Below are 25,791 nucleotides of genomic sequence, written 5' to 3' on the forward strand. Positions count from 1 at the left end.
TAAAGCAATATGGTGTGGAAGAGATGGCCTAAATTCTTCCAAAATGATGAGAGATTGATTATGTTATATTTTTATTGCTAAAAGTTGCTCTAAAAGGTGAATAATCAGGGGTTTTACTTATTTTTTTAAATACTGCATTTTAGCTAGGTATTTGTTAAATGAATATTGACATGGAATAATGTTGTAATGTATTGATGTTCATGTGAGATTGTATTTACCTATCTTTAAGACATGTTAAGAATCAGATTGTTTTTGATAATGTCCTGATACATATAACTTGAATTAACTAGAATTGAAAGAGAGTGATTTTTTTTTCATGTGACTATAGTAGTGCAGTAAAGAACAGTACGTGCACATGGAAGCAAAATAGAAAAAAATGGCAGTGAGAAGAAGAAAATTAAATTCTATAATGTTGATAATGAACAGTATATCCAGTATATCTGTAAAAAAATTACAGATACACCCATCTGTAATTTTTTTACTTCTTTGTTTTCTCTATTGAATTGTATTTTCTGACAAAGAACTTGTAGAACCAAGATGTTGCCTGCGCAGTCAGTTCCTTCTCTTTTAAATGGTGCCCTTCTCTTTTACAGATGAATGTGCACACAATCAAGTTTTTTTTCTTTCGCTGATCTATGAAATACCATATACAAGATACTAATGTACTAGATAGCACTAGATAGGTCTGCAAGGTTTCTGTGACTGAGGGCGGTAGGGCATTAGGTCAGATGGGCTTTCAGTCAGAATAGCTTATATTCTGAAAAATAGAGTAGCCTACCCTGTGCCAACTGTGAACATGTGATAAGAATTCTGCTCTCATTTTTGGTGCAAAATCAAAAGAGAATATGCATATTCATTGAATGACATAATACAGTACATACAGATGGACCAAATGTGCTTTGTAGGAGCCATGAATGAATTAGTCAATGTTTTTCTGTTGCTATTGTTTTGTGTTTGTTTTGTATAGTAGAATTTATTATGAGATCATATTGAGTAGGGGAAAGCGGGTCACATGCTTACGGGCGGAGATTTAGTTAATTTAGTCACCTGTTCATTTCTCATGGGAAGGCATAGAGAAGAGGGGGTGAGCTGGGTCGCCGTATTTTTTGTTGACCACTATTGTCTTTGATCACTGTGATTACTTTGAGTTTGTGCACTGTATCATGAGTTGATCATCTTTTCTTTTGGTAATAAAAGGTTAAACTTATTTATCCCAGTTAAGTCTTTTGTGGAGCCCCTCAGACAATCATGCCCAACCTTCGTTTCGTTGAAGTCGCGACATGCTTTGAATGTAGAAACATTTGAAACATGAAGTTTTTGCATGGTGTTTCACTTAAAATAGTTCTGGAAACGTAATTTAGGAAAAGCAACTCTTTTAAGAGACCGTCGACAGAGAACTAAATGCTACACTGATTTTCAGTGTTATTGTTTTAAGTATCTTGATACTGCTGTTGGATTTGTTTGGTCAGATAGGAAGTTTGGAGGATCATTACCATTTCCACCACAGCAGAGTGGTTCGCAGAGCTGTATACTCTTTGAAGGGCCCCCACAGCTTCATCAATATGGATTCCAAGGTAAGTCCTGGATCAATTTCAGTCAAGTAGACTCAACATGAACAGCGGAGAAAACTCCATTCTTGCCTGGATGCACTTTAAAGTACTGCACTAGCAATTCACATATTTCTGTCTGAACTCTGATCTGTCCAGTTCATCATTTTTAACAGCACAGGAGAGAATGCTTCTCCATATTGTTTTTTGGCGTGAATGAAAAAAGACTGAATTGTTTAAATGAAAATTAAAAACAGTTCAACTTGGCAGCATTCTCCTTTACATAACCAGCTCCAGGGTCTCAGAAGCAGTCCCCACCATAGAGCCAGTCTCAGTTAGTTCAGTTTCTTTGAGTCATTGGCTCTGATGCTGCTGCTCCAACAGATGACTACAAAACATATTGCACTGTCCACCACAGAGGAAGGTAATATGGAGGATATGCAGCATACATTCAAGGACCTAAGCTTCCTCGAGTAGTATGGTATGTTCTGTCACTTATTGTAGACAGCCTCAGCATTGCACTTCCAGACTGCTATATTGTCCAGGTAAACTCCCAGGTATCTGTCCTCAGCCACCTCTACCTCTTCTCCCAGGATGGACATAGTGTTTGGCTTATTCCCGGTCCTCCTTAAATTCATGATCATCTCTTTTGTTTTGTTCATGTTTAAGATGAAGTGATTGTTCCCACACCATGCCACAAATTTATAAACCAGTTCCCTGTGATCAGCTTCTTGTCCATCTCTGACACACTCAACAATAGCAGTGTTATCTAAGTATTTCTGGAGATGTCAGAACTCTGAGGTGTACAGAGTGAAAATAAATGGTAAGAGTACAGTCCCCTGTGGTGCTCCTGTGCTGCCGACCATATTCTCAGACATACCATTTCATCTCAGAAACTCTTTGTCAGGTAGTGAGTAATCCACTTGGTTGTGGAGGAATCCACCTTTATTTTCTGCAGCTTTTTACATAATTGTGTGGACTGAATTGTTTTAAAAGCACTGGAGAAACTGCTTTGTCCAGATGAGAGTGGGTTGGCTGAAGTGGGTAAATAATGGTGGGTATAGATGGGTTGTGATGACCATTTAGCCAGTGGCAGGTGTGGAACATGCTGAGTGTTTATCTGAACCTATTGGCTCCGTGCAGACTTTCATCAGTCTGATTCTCTTTCACCTTAAAACCTGTGATCTTTTTTTTTTTCATCTTTCATTTTTTTCATTTTTTCTTTTTTTCTTTTTTCTGTACACTGCTCTACTCTCTTAATTTTTTTTTTAGCTTTTTTAAAAAAAAAAAACATCCTCCCTCCCAGAGGGCTTTCTTTTTTATGTTCTGCACCTTTTTCAAGTCACTAACAAAAAATGTAATGTTATAAGTTAAACTTGTCTGTCAAACATTCAGTCATGACATTGATCTCACATCTATGTGGCTCACAGTTAATTCCTGTCCGTGCAGTTGTTTTCTTGTTGTTGGACATTATAAAGCTTTGCTTAATCAACAAGCAGCCGGAAAACAATTGATTAGCTGCAACTATGACAGATTCACAAAAAAAAGAAAACTCATACAAATATATTTTTTTATTGAAACAATAAGATATGTGATATTATTGATATTATATGATATTCATGTCTGTGTGTTCTTATGGATGATCATGACTAAATTGTCCCTCTCCCAATATGGCAACTTGGTACTGATAATGGACACAATTTTCAAAGCATGGCTTCAATTTACCAGTGAAATGTATCATTTTTGTCATGTTACAATTTGCAAACTTAGTCTTCAAGGTATGATAAGTATAAGTTGCTGGACACTGTTTGTAAACTCAACTTTCATAATTGCGAGTTAAATCCTTATTTACAGATTGTTTTACAAATCGCTTTAACACACCCATTGAGTTTCTACTACAGGCTCAACTTCTGTCACTGCTGAGAGGGACCTTGCTGTCAAGCTATTAAATACACTCTGCAGCTTTTAGAAGTGTTTTACTTCCTGTTTATAGCTCAGATGAGTTGCCTTGGACAGCTTTTTAATTTGAAAACTTGCAACTGCTCTTTACACACCATTGTTCTGAATTTGTCTAAAACCAGTCAGGGAACCTCTAGCCTGCAATACAGTGATAGTGCCTTTGATGCAGTGATCAGTATTTCTCGCCTTTCTTTGTCTCTTGAAGTTTCCCAATTGAGGAAAATGCTGCCATTTCTGTTTCCATCACCAGGTGGGCTGGGCTCAGCAGCAGGTAGTAAAACCAAGAGTGAAAAGATATGCCCAAAGAGAGCCAAACTTGCTTTACTTCATTGACCCTAAATGGTCCGACATGTGGTACATTGTAAGTATATTACACTTATTATTCATAACGCCATTTTGACTAAATCTATCTATTTCTCTCTCTATCTATCTAGTCACACAGACTTTGTTGCTAAAGCATGAAGAGTAAATGAAACAAAACAAAAAAAAACTTAAGTTGATATATACATAAATAGAATAAAACTTAAAAATAAAATAAGAAAATAATTGTGTGTGTATGCATGTTTCTGTGTGTGTAAAAAAAAGTGATAATAAGAATAGTGATAAGTAGTAGAATAGTGATAATAGGTTGTTTGTTTTTAATCAATAAACAATAGATATTTTAGTAGAAATAAAAGAGGAACAGTCTTACATTTAAACATTTCTTAATGCGTGACATGCAGTGATGTATTTTCCTGCCAGTTCTACAGCAGAGCTGTCTTCTCCCAGAAAGATTGGAATTATTTTGTTTTGTTGGAGGGTGAGGAAGTCTGGGATTTTTTCTTTAAATTTGGGAAATAATTCTTCTCTAATTTCTTTGTATTTGGGACAATGTGTGAGAAAGTGAGTTTCTGTCTCTACTTCTCTTGTGGAACAGTGGATACAAATTCTTTTTGTTCTTTCTAGCCATTCTCTTTTATGGCGACCAGTTTCAATGGCAGGTCTATGGTCACTGAGTCTATATTTTGTAAGGGTTTGTCTTTTTTTATTTTGTTTATTTGGGTTAAATATTGAGCCAATTGGAATTCTCTGTCCAGTAAATTAGAACATTCTAATTTATTGATTGTTTGAGTTTCTGTTTTCCACTGTTTGCAATATTTTTGTTTATTCTATTTGTCGATTTGTTTTATTTGTGAGTATGTAATTATTTTTAATTTTGACTTGTCAATCTGATTTCCTCATTTGTCCCATTCCAGGTATTATTTTCTAACTTTAGACAGACCTGCTGCTCCAAGTATGCTCTGTGCTGGTATGAGTCTAAATCAGACTCTATCAGGTGGTTCAAAAATGTAATAGTTCTCTTTTTAATTCTAATTAAGAGGGGGAACTGGCCCAGCTCTGCTCTGCCGCCATGGTTTGAATAGTTTCTGTGGACTCTGAGTATGTTTTTGCAGGATTCAAGATGCACTTTTTCAACAGGGTTTGAGTTCCAGTGCTTTTGTTTAATTAATGGGCCCCAAACTTCACTTCCATATCGGAGGATTGGTTCAATAATACTTTGGAAAATTTTAAGCCAGATTTTGATTGGGGGGGTTTAATTTGAATAGAATAATTCGTATATTGTAATATGCTTTACGGGCTTTATCTGCTAATGAACTCACAGCTTTAACAAAACGACCCGAAGCAGTGCTAGTTAGGCCAAGGTAAGTGTACTCCATTGTGTGACTCAGTGCTGTCTCTCCCAAAGTAAATTGATTGTGATCTTGCTTTCTTTTGAAATATTACAATTTCAGTTTTATCTAGGTTTACGTTGATTGCCCATTTTACACTAATCATGTATGATTAGTATGTCCAGATATTCTTGCATTCCTTAACATGTTTGTGATAACAGTAGGAGGTCATCTGCATACAACAGACACTTGACTTCCTTCCCCTCCAAGTCAAGTCCTGGTGCTGGGGAGTTTTCAAGTAGTTTTGCTAATTGGTCAATATATATATTGAAAAGTGTTGGGGACATATTACAACCTCGATGGACCCCGTGACACTGCTTGAAGAAATCAGTTATTTTCTTTCCAATTTTTATAGGGCACTCATTTTTGGAGTATTTCCATTTAATTAGATCATTAAAAAATCCTCCAATACCATTTCTGAGTCACTGGTAGAAAAGCCCATTGTGCCAAATCGAATCAAAAGCTTTCCTGAAATCAACAAAGCAAGCATACATTTTCCCTTTATTTTTTTGGTGCACATGTTTTTGGATTAGAGTATCGAGAGTAAATATGTGATCTGTTGTTCTATGTTTGGGTATAAAGCCAATTTGTGATTTACTTAATATATTGCTATCAGTGAGGTAGGACAGGATTCTTGAATTAAGTATGCTACAAAATAGTTTCCATAAATTAGAATTTACACAAATGCCCCTATAATTATTAGGATTTAGATTGTCTCCACTTTAAAAGATAGGAATAATCAGTCCTTTGTTCCAAATTGTAGGGTAAATTCCACTTTTTTAACACTGAGTTAAATAATTTTAGTTTCGCAAGTTTAAGTTTATTACTACTGTGTTTCAACATTTCTGCCCTGATACCATCAATGCCACAAGCCTTTCCATTCTTAAGATCAGCAATTTTTTCTTGTCGCTCCTCAATTGTAATTAGGCCATCCAAAGCAGACACTTTTGCTGATTTCATGAATATCTGATTCAAATCTTTAGTGGCCAGATTTATGATATCTTTGTTTAGCAGGTATTGGTTACACAGAAAACCGTCTTGCATGGTTTGTATATTAGTGTTGCTAAGTGCATTGATGTAATCAGACTTTTCTCTGTCCACTTGTAATGTTTTGGGAGAGGTAACAGGTTGTCATTGGGATATGTTTCTGGGTATGGATCTCTGCTTTTTTAAGATATTGTGGTCTGTTATGGGACGTTGTGGCAAGACAGTGAATGCATTTATACTTTCTGGACAGATGTCTGTGATTGCATAATCAATGGCACTATTTCCCAATACAGAGCAGTAGGTAAACCTGCTCAGGGAGTCTCCTCGTGTTCTACCATTTACTATGTATAATTCTAGGGCTTTACACATTTGTAAAACTGTTTTTCCACTTTTGTTCACTGAACTATCATAGCTATGTCTGTGTTGTAATGAAGGGTTGGTAAAGAGGGGATACATGAAAATGATTATTGCCATCTGCATCAAGGCAAGGCAAAGCAAGGCAAAGCAAGGCAAGGCAAGGCAAGGCAAGGCAAGGCAAGGCAAGGCAAGGCAAGGCAAGGCAAGGCAAGGCAAGGCAAGGCAAGGCAAGGCAAGGCAAGGCATCTTTATTTATATACCGCATTTCATACCACAGGCAACTCAATGTGCTTTACATAAAGACAAGGCATTTAAAAGAACAGCATAAAAACAAGCAATTTAAAGAGAAAAAAATAGAATAAAAATTAAAAACACAGTTAAAAGCAATCAAAGAAGAGGGGGAAAAGAAACTCAACCATAAGCACACCGAAAGAGAAATGTTTTTAACCTGGATTTAAAAGTGCTTACAGTTGGGGCTGAATTCAGTTCTGCTGGTAGTTTGTTCCAGTTGTGTGCAGCATAACAGCTAAAAGCTATGGATCTCTGCTTTTTTAAGATATTGTGGTCTGTTATGGGACGTTGTGGCAAGACAGTGAATGCATTTATACTTTCTGGACAGATGTCTGTGATTGCATAATCAATGGCACTATTTCCCAATACAGAGCAGTAGGTAAACCTGCTCAGGGAGTCTCCTCGTGTTCTACCATTTACTATGTATAATTCTAGGGCTTTACACATTTGTAAAACTGTTTTTCCACTTTTGTTCACTGAACTATCATAGCTATGTCTGTGTTGTAATGAAGGGTTGGTAAAGAGGGGATACATCAAAATGATTATTGCCATCTGCATCAAGGCAAGGCAAAGCAAGGCAAAGCAAGGCAAAGCAAGGCAAGGCAAGGCAAGGCAAGGCAAGGCAAGGCAAGGCAAGGCAAGGCAAGGCAAGGCAAGGCATCTTTATTTATATACCGCATTTCATACCACAGGCAACTCAATGTGCTTTACATAAAGACAAGGCATTTAAAAGAACAGCATAAAAACAAGCAATTTAAAGAGAAAAAAATAGAATAAAAATTAAAAACACAGTTAAAAGCAATCAAAGAAGAGGGGGAAAAGAAACTCAACCATAAGCACACCGAAAGAGAAATGTTTTTAACCTGGATTTAAAAGTGCTTACAGTTGGGGCTGAATTCAGTTCTGCTGGTAGTTTGTTCCAGTTGTGTGCAGCATAACAGCTAAAAGCTGCTTCACCGTGTCTAGTTTGAACTCTGGGCTCCACTATATCATCAATAAAATCTATCTCTCTGCCAATTCTGGCATTGAAGTCTCCGCATAACAATGTGGGGCTGAGTGACTGGAAGTAAAGAATTTCTTTCTGAACTTCATGGAGATATCCTTCTGAGTATTATGCTGAGCTTGAAGGTGGTAAATAGGTAGCACACAGATAAACATCTTTGAGTTTTCAAGTAGTCCTCTGAGTTTTAGCCAGATATGTGTTTTCCCTTTTTTGACTGTTAATATATAACTGTGATGTTCCTGTCTATACCAAATAATTATTCCCCCAGGGTGGCTTCCATTTTTCATGTTGGGATATTTTCAGGAGGGCAGTTTCAGTTCGTTATAGTTACTTGGGCAGTTTGAAGGATTGCTATCATGTCTCCATGTTTCATGTAAGATAATCAAATCAATGTTATTTATACTGTCTATAAATTCATTATTTGAACAATTCAATCCTAAGGTTGAAGAGTACAATCCCTGAATATTCCAACTGCTAAGTGAAAAAGATGCTATTCTCTCATTTCAAAAGTAGTGCTCCACAGCAAAATATTAAATATGTAACCAAATCTAAATGAATTTAAGTTTGTACTGTTGTACAGCAGATTTAAAATGTACCAAATGGTCGGCTTAACCTATTAACGTTGTGACAAATGAGTAGATAATGTCTCTTAATTGATTTTGCTCTAAAGGAACCTTTGTTCCGGAAGCAACAGCAGCGTAGGAGTCTCTCTGTGTGGGTGTATGCAGCTGTGGTCCAGGGAGCTGCTGCTGGGTCTGGTGTCGCTGCTGAAGGTAGTGATGTTGCTGCTGCTGTTGGACACAGTGTTGCTGCTGATAGTGGGGATGTTGCTACTTCTGCTGGAGATGTCTCTGGTGCTGTTGGGTAAGATGTCACTGGTGTTGCTGGAGGGACTGCTGGTCACTGTGGTTCTCCTGGGTTGGGGGAGGGAACCTTTTATGCACCTGGGAAAGGTGAGGGAGAGGCTGCGGGTCTTCCTGGTGGATGTGAGGGTACCTCTGCTGCTCCTGAAGATGATGGAGGTCTCTCTGGTGCTGATGGTGGATGTGAGGGTACTTCTGCTGCTCCTGAAGATGATGGAGGTCTCTCTGGTGCTGATGGTGGGTGTGAGGGTACTTCTGCTGCTCCTGAAGATGATGGAGGTCTCTCTGGTGCTGATGGTGGGTGTTAGGGTACCTGTGATGTTGCTGGTCGTTTTGGGGGTAGAGTTCTCTGTTCAGAGCTGTCTTTAATCTTTTTGGCAAAAAGATTTTACTCCTCTGTTGTTGAGATGGATGTGATCATGCAGATGTTGGTAACCTATTCTGCTGTGCTGTGCTATACTCATATTAGGGAGATGAGTACAGCTCCTGGTGATCTCTGAGTTAATAGTGTTAATAATGATTTAGGGAATATCTGAATGAGGAAGTAATGTGGATATCATTACATTAGAAGTTGGGAAGATTTTGATGGCTCCTTTTGCCAGCTGCCATAGTGCTGTGGGAATATCACCGTTTCTTCTGGTGAGATCATTTGAGCCAGTATGGATGAGGATATGTTTTACACCTGTAAAGTCTCCACTGGACAGGTGTTCCATGGCCTTCTCTGTGGTGGGGCTCTCACAGGTTTCTTCTCTGGAAACAGACGTGCCATATTGATTGTGTTTCCCATTGGAGTCACAGAGAAACAGTATTTCTTTGTGTGAAGATTTGCTGGGTCTGTGGTTAGGCTTGTGGTTAGCAGAGCGGTCTGAGGACTTTGGGGGGGTGAGTGGGCCTGGAGAATGAGGGGTAGGGGGTATTAAGGGGGCTTGGGGTTTGGGAGCTTTAGGGGGGTTGACTTCAGATGGAGGGGAGATGGCATCTGAATAGCAGGATGTAGGAGGAGCAGTAGAGGTTATGGGTTGGGGGTGATCCTCTTCCTCTAGTGCTGATCTGGTTCAGCTCTGTTTGATGTCGGTGATTTCCTCTCTTGTTGTCTGAAGCATCATCCTCAGGGATTGGTTATCCTCCCCCAACTCTCTGATGGCCTGTTGTAGTTCTCTGATTTGGTCTCGTTGCTGAAGAATCATAGTGTGGGTCTCATTGTTTGGTTGGTTATTGAAGATTTTCTGATGCAAGCTAGCCATAGTTTTCTCTCTGAACTCCATGAATTCCCTCTCCAACACTGAGAGTCCTTCTTTGATAGTTTTTATATTGTTTGTGAATCCAGGAGTGGACTCAGGAGAGAGAATAACTGAAGGGTTGCTGGATATGATGAAGCTCTCTGTCTTGTTTGTACTGTTGAGCTTTCTTTCACTTCTTTTTCGGCCTCCTCTTTCATTTTCTGGAAATTATTTTGAAAGTTATTCAGACAGTTTTCAGATCCTTGGACCATGACTGAACCATTATTGTAAATATTAATGGTAAACATTGGGCATTGGTTTTGTCTTCATCTTCATAAACCGTAATTTGTCTTCCTTTGCTGATACCATTCTTCTTTATATGCATGAAGGCTTCTGTGAAAGTTGAATGCCATGCTTTTTGGGTTGTGTGTGAAGAAAAGAAGGTTGGACTTTACCTTGCCCTTTTCTGTTGTTGTAAAGTCTGCTATGACTGTGTCAGGTGACTCCTGTAGGACTTTCAGTTTGAAGGTCTTTTTGGCCTTAACAGTTGCAATGTTGCTCGGACACAGTATCTCACAACCAGGGCTTAATTGGTTTTGGCCTGCCTGTGTTCCGGGACTTATTTGGGCTGATCCGGTACCTCTCGTATAGAAAAAAATATTAATATAAAAAAAAAGTTTAAAAAATGTATCAAATAAAACAATATATTCCGAACAAATCCCATGAATTTAATGTTGTTTATTAAGATAAACAACGTAATTTGAAAGACTTGGAGAGCTGTTGTTGATGCACTGAAAACTACTGGTCATCAAACCCCGCTTCGCAGACGAAAACTTTTGAAATTTGCGGCGTCCGGGGAGAAAGCAGCAGAGAGGAACAAAGAGTTACCTTTTCAATGCAAACATGTCAAAAAGACAGTTGAATTTACTGTCTTTTTTCAAAAATAAGGAAGAGTTGCATAACGCCTCGAAACGAGTCAGAAAAGCCACGACAAGAGGCGACACAGGCAGTTGCAGCGGTCATGCTGACGAGCAAAACCGGCTACAGCAGGAGACTAGCGCCGCAACCGCCTAGCCAAGCCAGGGCAGGAGGTGTTGTGGAGAAAATAGGAGACGAATCACGCGTCGGTCAGCCGTCCATTGGGGAGTTTATTGAACAAACTGTCACAGCAAATATGCATACAGAATGTACAAAATGTCCGACGAGCTCATCTTGTGACACCCTTTTATACCGTTTTATCATAACAAGTGTACGTGGCCCTCTCTGGAGGCGCCTAGCTTTCGCAGTTTATCATAAACACGCTCATTCTAACTATCAACAATATTCATATGAACCAGTCAACAAGGCACACTATGTAATTCTGACATGTCAAGAGAATGTCATGACATTATTCTCCCACATAGTCCCCCCTGAAATCACTTAAAGAAATAATCTAAAATGAAAGAAAATCATCCCACATAGTTAATTAAGAATTAATTAACATAATCAACACTAAATTATCCTAATAATTCTACAATATCAATCAACGGGAACATTTATGAATAAATGAACACGATTATATATACGCACCCGAATCACATTAAATGATTAAATTAAACGATATTGAATTCAACAACACTACAAGTTTTACATTGCCATCACACTTGTCCACTGTTCGCAGTGCATAGGAGCGAAAAACCCACCGGCTGCTACTTTCGTAACTCATGTTCTTATCTTGGGAAAATTCACCTACGGCCCCACCCCACTTGGTGACCGACCACTTTACCAAGGTCGCACTCCAAACAGTTGACTAACACAACTGGCAATGGACATATTAGTGATCCGTTCTGATTGATAATACACATAGACTGAATACACCACCTTCAAATCAATTAATCACAGTTTTGTATCAAGTACAATACATAAAATTATGGATTATCACACAACAAAAGTAATAAAATGCAATGTAATGCCGCTCTTCCAGTCCCGTCCCATCTCCCGTACTCTGGTGTTGTCTGCTTCTGGCCGACCATCCGTCCGGCTGGGTCTGGAACTGCTAAGCTAACTCTGGGAGGAGAGATCGCCAGTACGTCACTCCCAATCAAAGAGATCTTCAGCATCTCTTCTCCCTGTCAGACTATACTTGGTTCCACATTCGAGGAAATAATCTTGTGAACCGTCCGTTGGTAACCTTCATTCGTTGACCAGCTCTTCCATGCATTGGTCCTCAGACCTGGTCTCGCATGGTCATCTGCCTCCAGCTTCCTTCCACTGTTTGTTCATCACTTGCAGCAAACACCTTCTCAGAATGGGTATAATGCAACACACCAATAGGGAAACCATCCTCACTATGTGGGAGAATAATGTCATGACATTCTCTTGACATGTCAGAATTACATCGTGTGCCTTGTTGACTGGTTCATATGAATATTGTTGATAGTTAGAATGAGCGTGTTTATGATAAACTGCGAAAGCTAGGCGCCTCCAGAGAGGGCCACGTACACTTGTTATGATAAAACGGTATAAAAGGGTGTCACAAGATGAGCTCGTCGGACATTTTGTACATTCTGTATGCATATTTGCTGTGACAGTTTGTTCAATAAACTCCCCAATGGACGGCTGACCGACGCGTGATTCGTCTCCTATTTTCTCCACAACAGAGGCCGGTACCGCGGCAGCAGCAGGTCAGGTGTCCCGCCGGCCTGTGCTGTGCAGTATAGCCTAAAATAATTGTAAATTATTGTCATAACATTTATACCTGTATGCGTTCCGGGACCTGTGCCCGTCTCGTCATCCCTGCGCTGACATATGAACTTTGCGTTCCGGCACCTTGTGATTTACAAATTAAGCACTGCTCACAACATTGTATCATTGTGGCTGGCTGACTGTATTCTTTGTAGAGGAAAAAATTTCCTCCTTGGTGCAGCTTTCTTTATTTTTACTCAGTTATTAACTTCGGTTATCTTCAGTTAGTAGGTTAGCTTACTTGGAAGGGTCCTCTCAGGCTGATCAGACAGTGTTCTGTGGCAATTACTGTCAGTTGCTAGCTAACTGGCACTTAGCTGACAGATGTAGTTGTATCTTGGTTCTTTTGTTTTGCTTGTTGTTGATGGAAATTCTTCGTTCTTTCACTCAAATATATCTTGGACTGTTCATCTTCATTGTTGTGTTCGGTTACTTTGTCATGAAAAACACATATCAAATATTAAAGAAAAATCAAGAGAGCATTGTTTCTGCTGTCAACATTCCGTTTGCTCTTTTTTTCTTCTCCCTCTCTCTTTTCAGCACTGCAATGAAAAGAACAACAGCTGCCGTTCAGAGATGAATGTTCTGGCAGCCTGGCAAAGGGGATACACTGGCAAAAATGTGGTGGTCACCATTTTGGATGACGGCATAGAGAGGACCCACCCAGATCTGGTTCAGAACTATGTATGTTTTTTGAGGTCATTTATGTTTTTGTTTGTTTTTTTTTGCTTAATTAATGACCAGAATCTCTTTTCTGGAATATATTTTCTCTGTCAGCCTCACTTCTATTTTTGCTTTTTTTAAAACTTTTTTCTTGTATAACTTCTGTAGGACCATCTTGCAAGTTACGATGTGAATGGGAATGACCATGACCCTACACCACGTTATGACTCCCGCAGTGAAAACATGTAAGAAAGAATCATAGCAATAACTCCTGTCACATTCTGCCTAGTTACAGCTCCATCCATCCATCCCATCCAACTTCTTTTTTAACTTTTCTTTTTCTGCCCTGAACCCAGGTAACAGAAATTAGTTTTACTTTCAGCGTGAACAAACAATTGCAGCACCATGACAGGTTCTGGGAATAGGCTTTATACCAAATTGAAAGATACATTAACATGAATAAAATTTATTTAAATAATACTTTGTCAGTCCCAGGAGGGGACATTTCTTTGCTGCAGTATAAATGATTGTATTGACAAATATCAAAACTAAAATCATTTAATAAGCTTTGATAAATTTGAAGAGCAGTAGAGAACGAGGTGTGGCTGAAATCTTCAGAGAAATTTGACGGGAAGTTGTTTTTGTAGCTTGGTAACAATTTAGCTGATGATGTCACACCCTGCATTGGTAGGTAACACAGATTAAACCTCTCAGTAAACAACACAAACAGAAACTCAGCCAACAGGCCCAAAATTGGGCTGCAGAGGATCTCCTTTTATAAATATGTCCAGGGTTATACCACCTGCTTTTAACAAGCACCTCAAATTCTCCTAATTTACTTTTACCTATCTGTTTACAGTGTTTAGCCTCGTTTCCACTACGGATCGGTACGCTTTCGTGGTAATGGAAACACTGAAATAAGCGAACCGTTCCGACCCGACCCGTACCGGACTGCATAGTGGAAACGCGCCATTTGTCTCCTCGTATTGTCTAAGCGTTGGAGTCAAGGCCTATGTTCCTGCAGCCAGTTCTTGGTGAAACACAAGTATAATAAACGTTATATAGAATAGAATCACGATAAATTAGAATAATTGTTGTGCTGTACCAAAAGTGGCAGCAAGTTGCAGTAGCTCAGATAATATTGTGTGTATGTTTTTATTTATACGATTTATACAATACTATTTTTTCTGAGATTTTGGAGGCTGTGCTGCTTGAGTGGATTCTCCTCGTATTCTTTTTTGACAATTTTCAGAATTTATTATCATGATTTGCCATGCCAACGCAAGAGTCATTTACAAATGGGGCAGCTTAGTGAACTTTCCAAAATTCAATTCAATTCAGTTTTATTTATATAGCGCCAAATTACAACAAATGACATCTCAAGGAACTTAAATAATATAGTCCAATGCAAGCCAATTGGAGTTAATTTCATTGTAATTATAATCATAATCCAAATAATTAATTTAAAAATTAATCCAATTCATTCATACAGAGCCAATTCAAAAACCATATCCTAGCTAAGGAAACCAACAGATTGCACCTAAACTTGTCTTCAGTCCAATCTCCCGTCCTGAGCGTGCCTGAGGCGACTGTGGAGAGAAACAACTCCCTTTTAACAGGAAGAAACCTCTGGCAGAACCAGACTCAGGAAGGGTGGCCATCCGCCTCGACCAGCTGGGGTTTGAGAGGGGACAACAAACACTGTAACACCATTCAAAGGACACCTGTTGGACCAGGGGAATACAAGTTAACCACCACAATAATGTTACATGTACATAATATAATTTGAGAAATTAAAAAAAGAGAGTAAAGTGAGGAAAGGTGTGACAGATGACACTCCCCACCAATCTAGGCCTATAGCAGCTTAACTATGGGATGTTTCAGGGTCACCTGAGCCATCCCTAACTATAGGCTTTATCAGAAAGGAACGTTTTAAGCCTGGTCTTAAAGGTAGAGAGGGAAACTCTGGGAATCACAAGTAAACCTGCAGTTTGGGAGTGAAGTGCTCTGTTGGGAAATATCAAACTATGAGATCTTTAAGGCAAGGCAAGTTTATTTGTATTGCACAATTCAACAACAAGGTGATTTACAGAGACATTAAAACATCCATCCATCCATCCATCATCTTCCGCTTCTCCGGGGGTCGGGTCGCGGGGGCAGCAACTTAAGCAGAGAAACCCAGACGTCCCTGTCCCCGGCCACTTCCTCCAGCTCTTCTAGAGGGACCCCAAGGCGTTCCCAGGCCAGCCGAGAGACAGTCTCTCCAACGTGTCCTGGGTCTTCCCCGGGGCCTCCTCCCAGTGGGACGGGCCCAGAACACCTCACCAGGGAAGTGTTCGCCTTCTGGCTCAGCTCCTTCTTCACCACGATGGGCCGGTGCAGAGCCTGCATCACTGCGGACGCCGCACCGATCCACCTGTCAATCTCCCGCTCCATTCATCCCTCACTCATGAACAAGACCCCGAGATACTTGAACTCCTCCACTTGGGGCAGGATCTCAATCCACCCTTTTCTGGCCGAGTTAAAACAGTTAAAATATTAAAACTAGAAATAAAGAGCACGATTTAAAATTTAAACAAAAAAGAAAGAAATAAGAACAGTAGATAAAATCAGTAGTTAAAAAATGATTAAGTTTTGAAACTCAAGCTTCAGATTCTGAGCTTTATTCAAATGCAGCTGAAAATAGGTGTGTCTTCAACCTGGACTTAAATACACTGAGTGTTTCAGCTGATCTGAGGCATGGGAGTTTGTTCCAGACATGTGGAGCATAGAAGCTGAAGGCAGCTTCTCAATGTCTGGTTCTGACTTTGGAAACTGATAGAAGACCGGAGCCGCATGACCTGAGGGGTCTGGAAGGTTCATACTGGGTCAGGAGGTCACTGATGTATTTTGGTCCTAGACCATTACCTGTTAGGGGCTGGTGACAACATTGGATGAAGTGTATAGTCAAATAACCCATATTTTTTTATATGATAACAGTCTTTGGTACATATAAATTACATTTTTTGGTGATTGGTCCTCTGACTTTAATAATGACAGACAAATATATACATACCTTCTGGATTTTTAATTTCCGGTTCAATTTCCGCCTATAATTCGTGTGTTTGAGTGTATGAATCTCAAAGATGGGCAAAGGTATTGATCAAATATTTTCTATATTTGATTCAATACTGTCTGTGAACATTCAGTCCAGCTAGGTGAGAACGAATATCAAGAATACAGTATGTGTTTCACATGGCTGCAGGAGTGAGGTTAGTGAGGCTGCAACGCCTCACTAACCGGTTTTAAGATGATACAAGCCGACAGTTATTAGGAGCAGCACCAAAACCAAAGGTGAGATGGATAAGGATGAGGTAATCCTGGACATGGCCCTCTGAAGGAGAGGATCTGTACCCGGGACATTGACCTGCTGGCTGTGAGTTTCTGTTCATATTATCTACCAGGAGAGTTCACCTGTGTTATTCTGGTAGCAGTATATATCATTACCTGGCGCCGCTCTTGACACGGTCTCAGACGTCATCAGCTCAGTCATTGCCAGGCTATAAATGTTTTCAGTGCAATCTGTTGGTTTCCTTAGCTAGGAAATTGTTTTTGAATTGGCTCTATATGAACGAATTGGATTATTTTATGAATAATTATGATTACAATGAATTGAATTCCAATTGGCTTGAATTGGACTTTATTATCTAAGTGCCTTGAGATGACATTTGTTGTATTTGGCGCTATATAAATAAAAATGAATTGAATTGAATTGAAACAAAATTATCTCAACACATTTGTGGCAATTTCTGGAGATTTGAACCAAGTCTCCCTCTTAGCTTCAATTCCAGCCTTTCAACAGTTTGTAAATTATTATACCAGAAAAAAAATTAAAAGTTGGATTCATTCTATGCAAATGAAAAAAAAGCATACAGCTCTTCTGCCTCCATTTGGAAAATCAGACCACAATTTGATTTTCTTCCGCTCCAACTATACACCGATTGTTAAGTGACAACTTGGCACAGTACAGACTTTGAAAAAAATGGTCTTGATCGGCTGAAGATGATCTGCGGGGATACTTTGAGTCCACAGACTGGAATTACCTCTGAGTCACATGGAGACAATATTAATGCCATCACTAAGTGTGCGATAGATTACATTGTTTTCTGTGTGGAGAGTATTATTCCCAAGGACGGTGAAGTGCTTCTTCAATAACAAAAACTGGATCACCAGGGATTTGAGAGGCTGCTAAACCTCAAAAAAGAAAGCCTTCGTGGACGGAGACAGGGACTTATTGAGGAGTGTTCAAAGCAGATTAAAAAAAGAAAACATTGAGAAAAGAGGTTTACAAAAGACTGAAAGCAAGTTCCAACAGAACAACGTGAGAGATGTGCGGTCAAATATGAAAAAACTTACAGGTTTTAAGGTGAAAGAGGATCTGACTGATGGAAGCCTGGACAGAGCCAATGGGCTCAACATGTATTTCAACAGGTTCAGATCAGACCAACACTAAGCATGCTCCTCCCCCTGCCTCCAGCAACACAGACCTCACACCCTCCCTGTGCCTACATCCTCACCGTGTCACCAACATCTCTGCTCACATTACGACACAGTGAGACCTCTTCTGCCACCCACTCCAGCCTGTATGTCTCCAGCAGTTCGGTGAAGAAGCAGCTGGAGAGGCTGAACCAGAACAAGGCTGCAGGTCCAGATGGTGTCGGCCCCATGGTCCTGAAGGCCTTTGCAGAACAACTATGTGGTATTCTACAGCACCTCTTCAACCTTAGCCTGATTCCAGAGAAAGTTCTGTGCTAAAAGCTCTGTGCTTCAGTGCCTTGTTCCAGGACATAAGTAAGCAAGTGAACACCTTTCAGAACACACCACAGTTTGCTTATCATCCTGGGGTTGGTGTTGAAGATGCTATTATCTATCTTCTTTGTTAAGATGACAGCCCACTCTCATCTTAACAAAGCTGGCAGCACAAGGAGGATAATATTCTTTGATTTTGCTTTGATTGTGTGTTTGAAGGGTTTTTAAAACAGTTCAGCCTGCACGGTCATGTAAGAAGTTCCAGAAAATACAGGTGGATGGCAATTGACTGATTATTTATTTGTGAGACTGAAGGCTTGTGTGTCAGCAGCACTTTACTCCCACTGTTTATTTTCACTCTGTACACCTCAGACTTCCAGTGCAACTAAGAGTCCCGTCATTTTCAGAAATACTCAGATATCTCTGCAGTTGTTGGGTGTATCAGTGATGGACAAGAGCCTGAGTTCAAGGAAGGGATCATTCACTTTGTGGCATGGTATGGGAACATATGTCATCTTCAGCACAAACAAAACAGAAAAGATGATTGTGGATTTTAGGAGGACCACGAAGAAGCCAAACGCCATCTTCGTTCTACATGAAGAGATGGAGTTGATTGAGGAATACAGATACCTGGGTGTCTACCTGGACAGCAGACTGAACTGGGAATGCTGTTTTCAAGAAAGGACATAACAGACTGTACTTCCTCAGGAAACTAAGGTCCTTCAATGTCTGCACCAAAATGTTGAATATTTTCTATTAGTCTGTAATGGAGAGTGCAGTCTGTTTTGCAACTATCTGTTGGAGCAGCAGCATCAGAGCCTTTGATTTAAAGAAACTGAACAAATGACTGGCTCTGTGATGGAGACTGCTCTGGAGCCCCTGGACCTGATTGTAAAAAGAAGAATGCTGCACAAGGTAATGAACATAAAGATCATCATAAAGCTTATGATGATTGTTACTGCAAAAATATAATTTCCCTTTGGGATGAATAAAGTATTTTTTCTTTACTCTTTACTGCATTTCCAATATTCCTATTATGTCCTCATCAGTGCTCCAAGCTCATTCATTTTATCGAGCCATCCATTTTCTATGCCCACTTAATCCAACCCAGGGTTTCGATGGGGCTGGAGCCTATCCCACACATACTTCATGCAAATTCCACATAAAAAGGCCCCAGTTGGGAGTCAAACCAGGAACCCTCTTCTTGTGAGGCAACAATGCTAACCACCACACCACTGTGCGACCCTTGTTCATTTTATGTGCCAGTGATCTCACTTTGCCAGTGATGACACAGGGAAGAAATGTTTGAAACTCCTCCCATCTCTTTCTGCATCTTACTGCTACTGTACACATCTATTTTACATATAACCTCCTCTCAAGAGAAGAAATGGTCCAAAATTCCCACAATTTGTACTATGTCTTCTTCTTTCTCTGCATCCTGGATATCTTCTCCTGAAATCACCAGGGTTTGGGGTAATTTTACAGACATTACTTTGGCTTTTGAAAGCTCAATTCTCAGCTCCTACATGTAAACATTTCTGCGGGGTTTATAACGGAAATTCAAAAGTGCCAGAATTAACAGCAGAAATAAACACTGAAATAAAAGAGAAGCCAAACTCAAAGAATAAAAACAAAGAAAGACACAATATGACCAGAGATACTGCAACAGTCTACTTCTAACAGTTTCTTTCTAGGAATGTTTATAAAAGATAAGGTGTCCATACAAAAGTATAGTTTATGTACTCAGTCAATGGGTCATTTTATGTTTTGAAGGAAATAAAAATTGCAAGGTGCCTTGCTTGACTATGTAGCGGAACAAAGACAGTTCATAGAATTTTTGGACCAATTTTCCACATTTGTTGTATCTAAAACTCAATCTGTTGTATTATACAAGTTTAGAAAACTGTTCTCAGTTCAATGCAAACAGAACCAAACCTGGAAGAGAAACCTTATTTGGAACACTTAAAGGTGCTTGTAGATCTTTAGGAAGCCCAAACAAGGGAAGCTTTCAAGCTAAAGAACAAGGTTTATTTATCAAAATTAAATTGGGAGATTTAAGCTCTAGACTTAACAGCAGGGACTCGTGTACTATCACTTTCATACAGTGAAACATTATCTTAAGATTGGTATTTGTTGTGAAGTCCTCCCCATGCTTAGTTTGAAATAAGCACCCTCTTTGGGATGCTTTCTTTCCCAGTCAGGTAACTGAACTGTTACCAATTAACCTAATTAGCTGTGAGAGGATTCACCAAACTCTTGTTTTTTCAAGCATTGCTCAACTTTTCAAGGTTTTTGCTCCTCATGTTTTTTAAAATTCACTGCCATCTGCTATGTTTTTCAAAAATCTATGCAACCTCTCAGTTTGCAGCTTAAAAACTGATATTATCACGTCAAAGGCTTAAACTATATCATGTTTTGATCCTAGTCCACTAACAACATAATTGGATTCTGGTTAATACATTGTCAACAGGATGTTTGGCATCGATGATCATACAAAAAATATTCATCATAAAAAAGCGCAGTAGTACACACAAGTATGTGCTTGTGATCCCCCCCCCAAAAAAAATTAAGCTTTTGTTACTGACACAACTGTAAATTAAAATGTGTAATAGAAATTAAAATAACTAATGGTTTAAAATTTCTATGTGTGCTCTGATGACATGTAGACACGGAACTCGGTGTGCAGGTGAAGTAGCAGCAGCATCCAACAACTCCCACTGCATCGTTGGGATTGCCTACAATGCTCACATTGGAGGTAAGGTTTTATGTACCTCTCTTGTATAAACATATCCAGGCACCAGGGCAGTCAATATGTCTACTTTCTCTTCACTGTCACTTGGTTTGAGTCAGTACCCTAGAATATCCTCTCAGCCACACTCCTCTTCTTGTCTTAGAACTAGAATTATATTTATGAGTTAGGTATGAAGATACTCAATATAAATACAGAAACTAAACATGAAAATTATACCAAACATAGACTGTGCAATAAGTCAACTAATTACAATCAAACTCAAGCTGAGAATTTGTAATATGTGCTAATTTGTGTTCTAAACTTTGACCCATTTTACTGGTGACTTTCATTCCCTGTGAGGTGAATTGGTATTACTTTGGAAACAGGGATTCGGATGCTGGATGGTGATGTAACTGATATAGTGGAGGCCAAATCCTTGGGAATTCGACCTGACTACATTCATATCTACAGTGCCAGCTGGGGGCCAAAAGATGATGGCAAGACAGTAGATGGCCCTGGGCCCCTCACCAAGCAGGCTTTTGAGCAAGGCATCAGGAAGGTGTAAAACAAATACATAAAGTGTTCTTTAAAAACATACATTGTGTTTGAGTGGAATAAACAGCACTGCTTATTGTGTCACACAGGGCCGCAGAGGCCTGGGGTCCATTTTTGTCTGGGCAGCAGGTAATGGAGGTCGGCAGGGTGATCACTGTTCATGTGATGGTTATACCAGCAGCATCTACACCATCTCCATATCCAGCACTACAGAAAATGGAAATAAGCCCTGGTATCTGGAGGTCTGTAGCTCCATCTTGGCCACAACTTACAGCAGTGGGGAGTTTCATGAGAGGAAGATTGTAAGTACTAAGAATGGCTATTTCATCAACCGTAACTTAGCCACTATGTAGGCATGGAGTAATAAATAAAAGGGATACCTATTATGACTCGAAATAGCTATTTACCAACCGCTTCATAAAAGTGAGTAGTATAGTATTGAGTAACAAATTAACAAACTGTTAAATAGTTACTGATTACAAGGTTCCAGGGTCAACGTCTCTATCAATTCAATATTATTCTTAATGAGGTGGCATGAAGTAGTTGAAGTCGTTCACCTTTTTTTTATATATACAGACAGATGTGATTGTTAGTTACATTTCTGGTGATGTTTCAATAGACAATCAGAATTCATTGTGGATCATTACCATGATCAGAAATATGTTGCTTTAAAAATAAAGCAACGTATTTTAATCAGAGTACAGCATCCATACAATTAAACTTAGGGGACATTGATCTGGGGAGTTAAGAAGCAGAGGGGGTTGTTAATTAGTTGCTTTGGTGTTAATGAAATTAACAACAAGTGTGCTAAAGGGGCAACAATGGGAGGACCATAAAATAGGAATGGTTTTAGAAGCGGAGGCTGCTGTTGTTTTTTCCCTCCTCATCTTTTCTGACTGTTTTTCACTAGTTTTGCATTTGGCTAGTGTCACTACTGGTAGCATGAGGCGATACCTGGACCCTACAGAAGTTGCACAGGCAGTACAACTCCTTCAGGATGGCACATCAATTAGTACTGTGCTCTCTACAATTTTCGACCCACTCTTCTGTGAAATCTACCACTCTTGCAAAATACCCTCTATGCATAAAAGCAACAATAATCCAGGTGCCAAAAAAGCCTTGACCTAAAAAACACAGAAATTTCCGCCCCATTGCTCTCACTTCCATAATCATGAAATGCCTGGAATACCTGCTGCTGGGCACTATATTGCCATTTCTCAATGAACAACTGGATCCGCTTCAGTTTGCCTGTAAGGCTAAGAGGAGTACAGAGGATGCATAGGTCTGCCTGCCATATCTCCTCTCCTCCAACACCTGGATAACTCGGGCACCTCTGCCAGAATTCTTTTTGCTGATTTCAGCTCCACTTTTATTACCATCCAAAGCAACAGTATTGATCAACAGTAGTTGATCCCGAAACTACGAGTTCCCAACACGACTCCATCTTCTCTACAGATTTCTCTCACACAGGCAGCAGTCTGTTCGAATAGGCACAACAATAACTCCCCCAATCAGCAGCAACACTGGTAGCCTCCCAACGTTGTGTGTTGAGCTCCCTACTCTACGCCCTATACACAAATGACTGTATCAGCCCTCACCACTCACCACCACCATATTGATAAAGCAGATGACACAGCCATCATAGGTTTCCTCAACAAAAAAAAGAGAACTCCTTACAGGAATATCAAAACTCAGTTCACTATTTTCATCAGTGGTGCAAGCAAAACCATCTTCACCTCAATGTCAATAAAACAAAAGAAATGGTTCTTCGCAGCACGGAACATTTATAATCCACCACCATAGAAAATTAAGCTGTTGAAGTTGTTGACAATTTCAAATACCTTGGTCTCATGATAGACTCATGATAGACAATAAACACACACACATTAGATACACAAAAGAGATTTTGAGAGAAAGCCATCACACACATTGCAGATACAATATCTCAAGACACCACCCATCCACTCCACCAATATATTATAGTTTGGGATAGTGTAGCGGTTAGATTGCCACCTTTCATGTGGGTGACCTGGGTTCAAATCTCCTGGGTACTACCTACCAACTTGGGCAAGATCCCCTTACCTCTAATGTAAGGCGCTTTGGATAAGAGCGTCTGCCAAATACATAAACATAATTCTTCCCTCAGGACAGAGATGCAGGACACTGAGGTGCAACAAGGCAGGATTTAAAAACAGCCTTATTCCCTCTGCCATAGCATTCTTAAATAACATTAAAAAAAAGGAAAATATACCACAAGTGTCTTGTGTTGTAAATAAGACATTATAAATGCATATTTGTGATGTTTTCTAAAAGTGTACATATCTGTAACTCTCAGACTAATAAACTAACTAACTAGAAGGTCCTTAACCCAACTGCAGGACCAGTATCTGCTCCTTTTTGCAAGGAAGAACAGGATAAACACGACCAGAACCCTACAAAATTGCCTCCAGCATGGCATTGATGTAAAAGTCTCTGACCAAATAATCAGAAACAGACTTCATTTAGGGTGTGCTCGCTGCCCAGGACTACGGAGCTCGACTGGCATTTGCCATGGATCACCAGAATTTGGCAGGTCTACCACTGCCTCCCTGTTTTTTTTCACAAATGAGAGCAGGTTCATCCTGAGCACATGTGACAGACGTGAAAGGGTCTGGAGAAGTCGTGGAGAATGTTATGCTGCCTGTAACATTGACTGGCCGCATGAGGACTCATATAGACATTGAGAATTTTATTTGAAAGTAACCTTCAACCCAGCATCTTTTTTTTTTCAGAATTCTAAATATTTTTGTTGCATGCAGAAATAAAATTCTGTTTTCTCCATAGCAGTTCATTGATTTCATAAATTCAACTCATTATACTTTTTATACATAGCACAAGGGCAAAAAAAAACCTATATACATGCAGTGTTACCTTCATTTTAGATGTCAAAAGGGTTTTGTGGCTCTCTGTGTTTCCTTTTCTTTGGGAAACGGGTCCAAATGGCTCTTTGAGTGTTTAAGGTTGCCGACCCCTGGGCTAGACAAAGGGACCCTTACTGCTTTTAGGAGTCGGGATGAAATCCTTGGAACCCCTGTCAGATCCTACGCTGGTGCAGTGGGTCCTGAGTTCCTCCTGGTGCACGACAATGGCCTCATGTGGTGAGAGTATGCAGGCAGTTCCTGAAGGATGAAGGAATTGATACCACTGACTGGCCCCCTATGTTTCAGTCCATCTGAGGCCGCCAGGTTGCACAGCAGGCTGTCAGGCTCAGTGATGCCCTGATCCAGATCTGGAATCATCCCAGATCTAGGATGACCATGTGTCTCATCCCTATGGGTGAGCCCAGGCACCCAGAGAAAGCACATTTCGCTGTTCGTATTAGCATTCTCATTATTTCAGTCACCACAGCTCATGATGACAGATGAGGGTTGAACATAGATCAACTGGTAAATCAATAACTTTCACAATCACAAAGCAGTGTAAAAACTGCATCACTGCAGACGCTGCTCCAAATCCTCTCAACCTCCCGCTTCATTCTCCCCCTATGTGAACTGGACTTCAAGATACTTAAATTCTTCCTCTTGAGGCTAGAGTTAATTCTGGAGGGGGAAATCCACCCTTGAATTGAGCTGAATGGAAATCTAATGCCTGAGTGGAAATAGGTTTGATGGTTGAATTATACCTGCAGACTTCCCGATGTATTTTTCCATGAATTCTTTCTCAGGTGAAGAAAGTTTGTATAGGTGGCTGGTGGGTAGATGTGCTCTGGGAAGAGCGTCAATTGCGTAGTCATATGGCCAATACGGAGAGAGAGAGAGAGAGAGAGAGAGAGAGAGAGAGAGAGAGAGAGAGAGAGAGAGAGAGAGAGAGAGAGAGAGAGAGAGAGAGAGAGAGAGAGAGCCTTTTCTTACCTGAACAATTGCTGCAGGTCAAGGTACTCAGACCATTTAATGTGAAGATTTTGCTTTTCCAACCAAGGATTCACTGGGATGACAGGTGTGTTAGGAGCTGAGAAGATGTAAAAACCAGATACTCACAGTGGTTGCCTTAAATGACGAGGCAGATAGGCTCTGTTTGGTGGGTTATTGTTTCCAGAATGTGACCATGGAGAGCTGAGGCTATAATAGGTGTAGTGACAATGCTAAACAGGAAAGTTATAATAATCAATTACATTTGTAAAGCACTTTTCATTTCATACGGAATCTCAAAGTGCTATGCTGATGGTGGCAGACTACTGGATTGTAGCCACAGCTGCCCTGGGGCACACTGACGGAGGCATGGCTGCCATGCACCGGCACCATCGGCCCCTCCGACCACCACCAGCAGGTGGTCAACCTAACATGCATGATTTTTTGGACAGTGGGAGGAAGCCGGAGTACCCGGAGAGAACCCACACATACACAGGGAGAACATGC

General features: G+C 40.0%; 1 protein-coding gene across 1 annotated transcript in view; it reads left to right on the forward strand.

Moving 5' to 3' along the window:
- pcsk6 (proprotein convertase subtilisin/kexin type 6) overlaps positions 1-25,791 on the forward strand; it is a 54,666-nt gene that overhangs the window by 1,990 nt on the left and 26,885 nt on the right. Inside the window, exons 2-8 of the mRNA XM_075466886.1 lie at positions 1,470-1,574; positions 3,757-3,867; positions 13,201-13,344; positions 13,492-13,568; positions 20,778-20,866; positions 21,229-21,401; positions 21,487-21,699. Of these exons, the coding sequence (XP_075323001.1) occupies positions 1,470-1,574; positions 3,757-3,867; positions 13,201-13,344; positions 13,492-13,568; positions 20,778-20,866; positions 21,229-21,401; positions 21,487-21,699 (912 nt within the window). The remainder of the gene's footprint in view (positions 1-1,469; positions 1,575-3,756; positions 3,868-13,200; positions 13,345-13,491; positions 13,569-20,777; positions 20,867-21,228; positions 21,402-21,486; positions 21,700-25,791) is intronic.

This window comes from Odontesthes bonariensis, chromosome 1 (genome assembly GCF_027942865.1).
Source record: "Odontesthes bonariensis isolate fOdoBon6 chromosome 1, fOdoBon6.hap1, whole genome shotgun sequence".
NCBI classification, from domain to species: Eukaryota; Metazoa; Chordata; class Actinopteri; order Atheriniformes; family Atherinopsidae; genus Odontesthes; species Odontesthes bonariensis.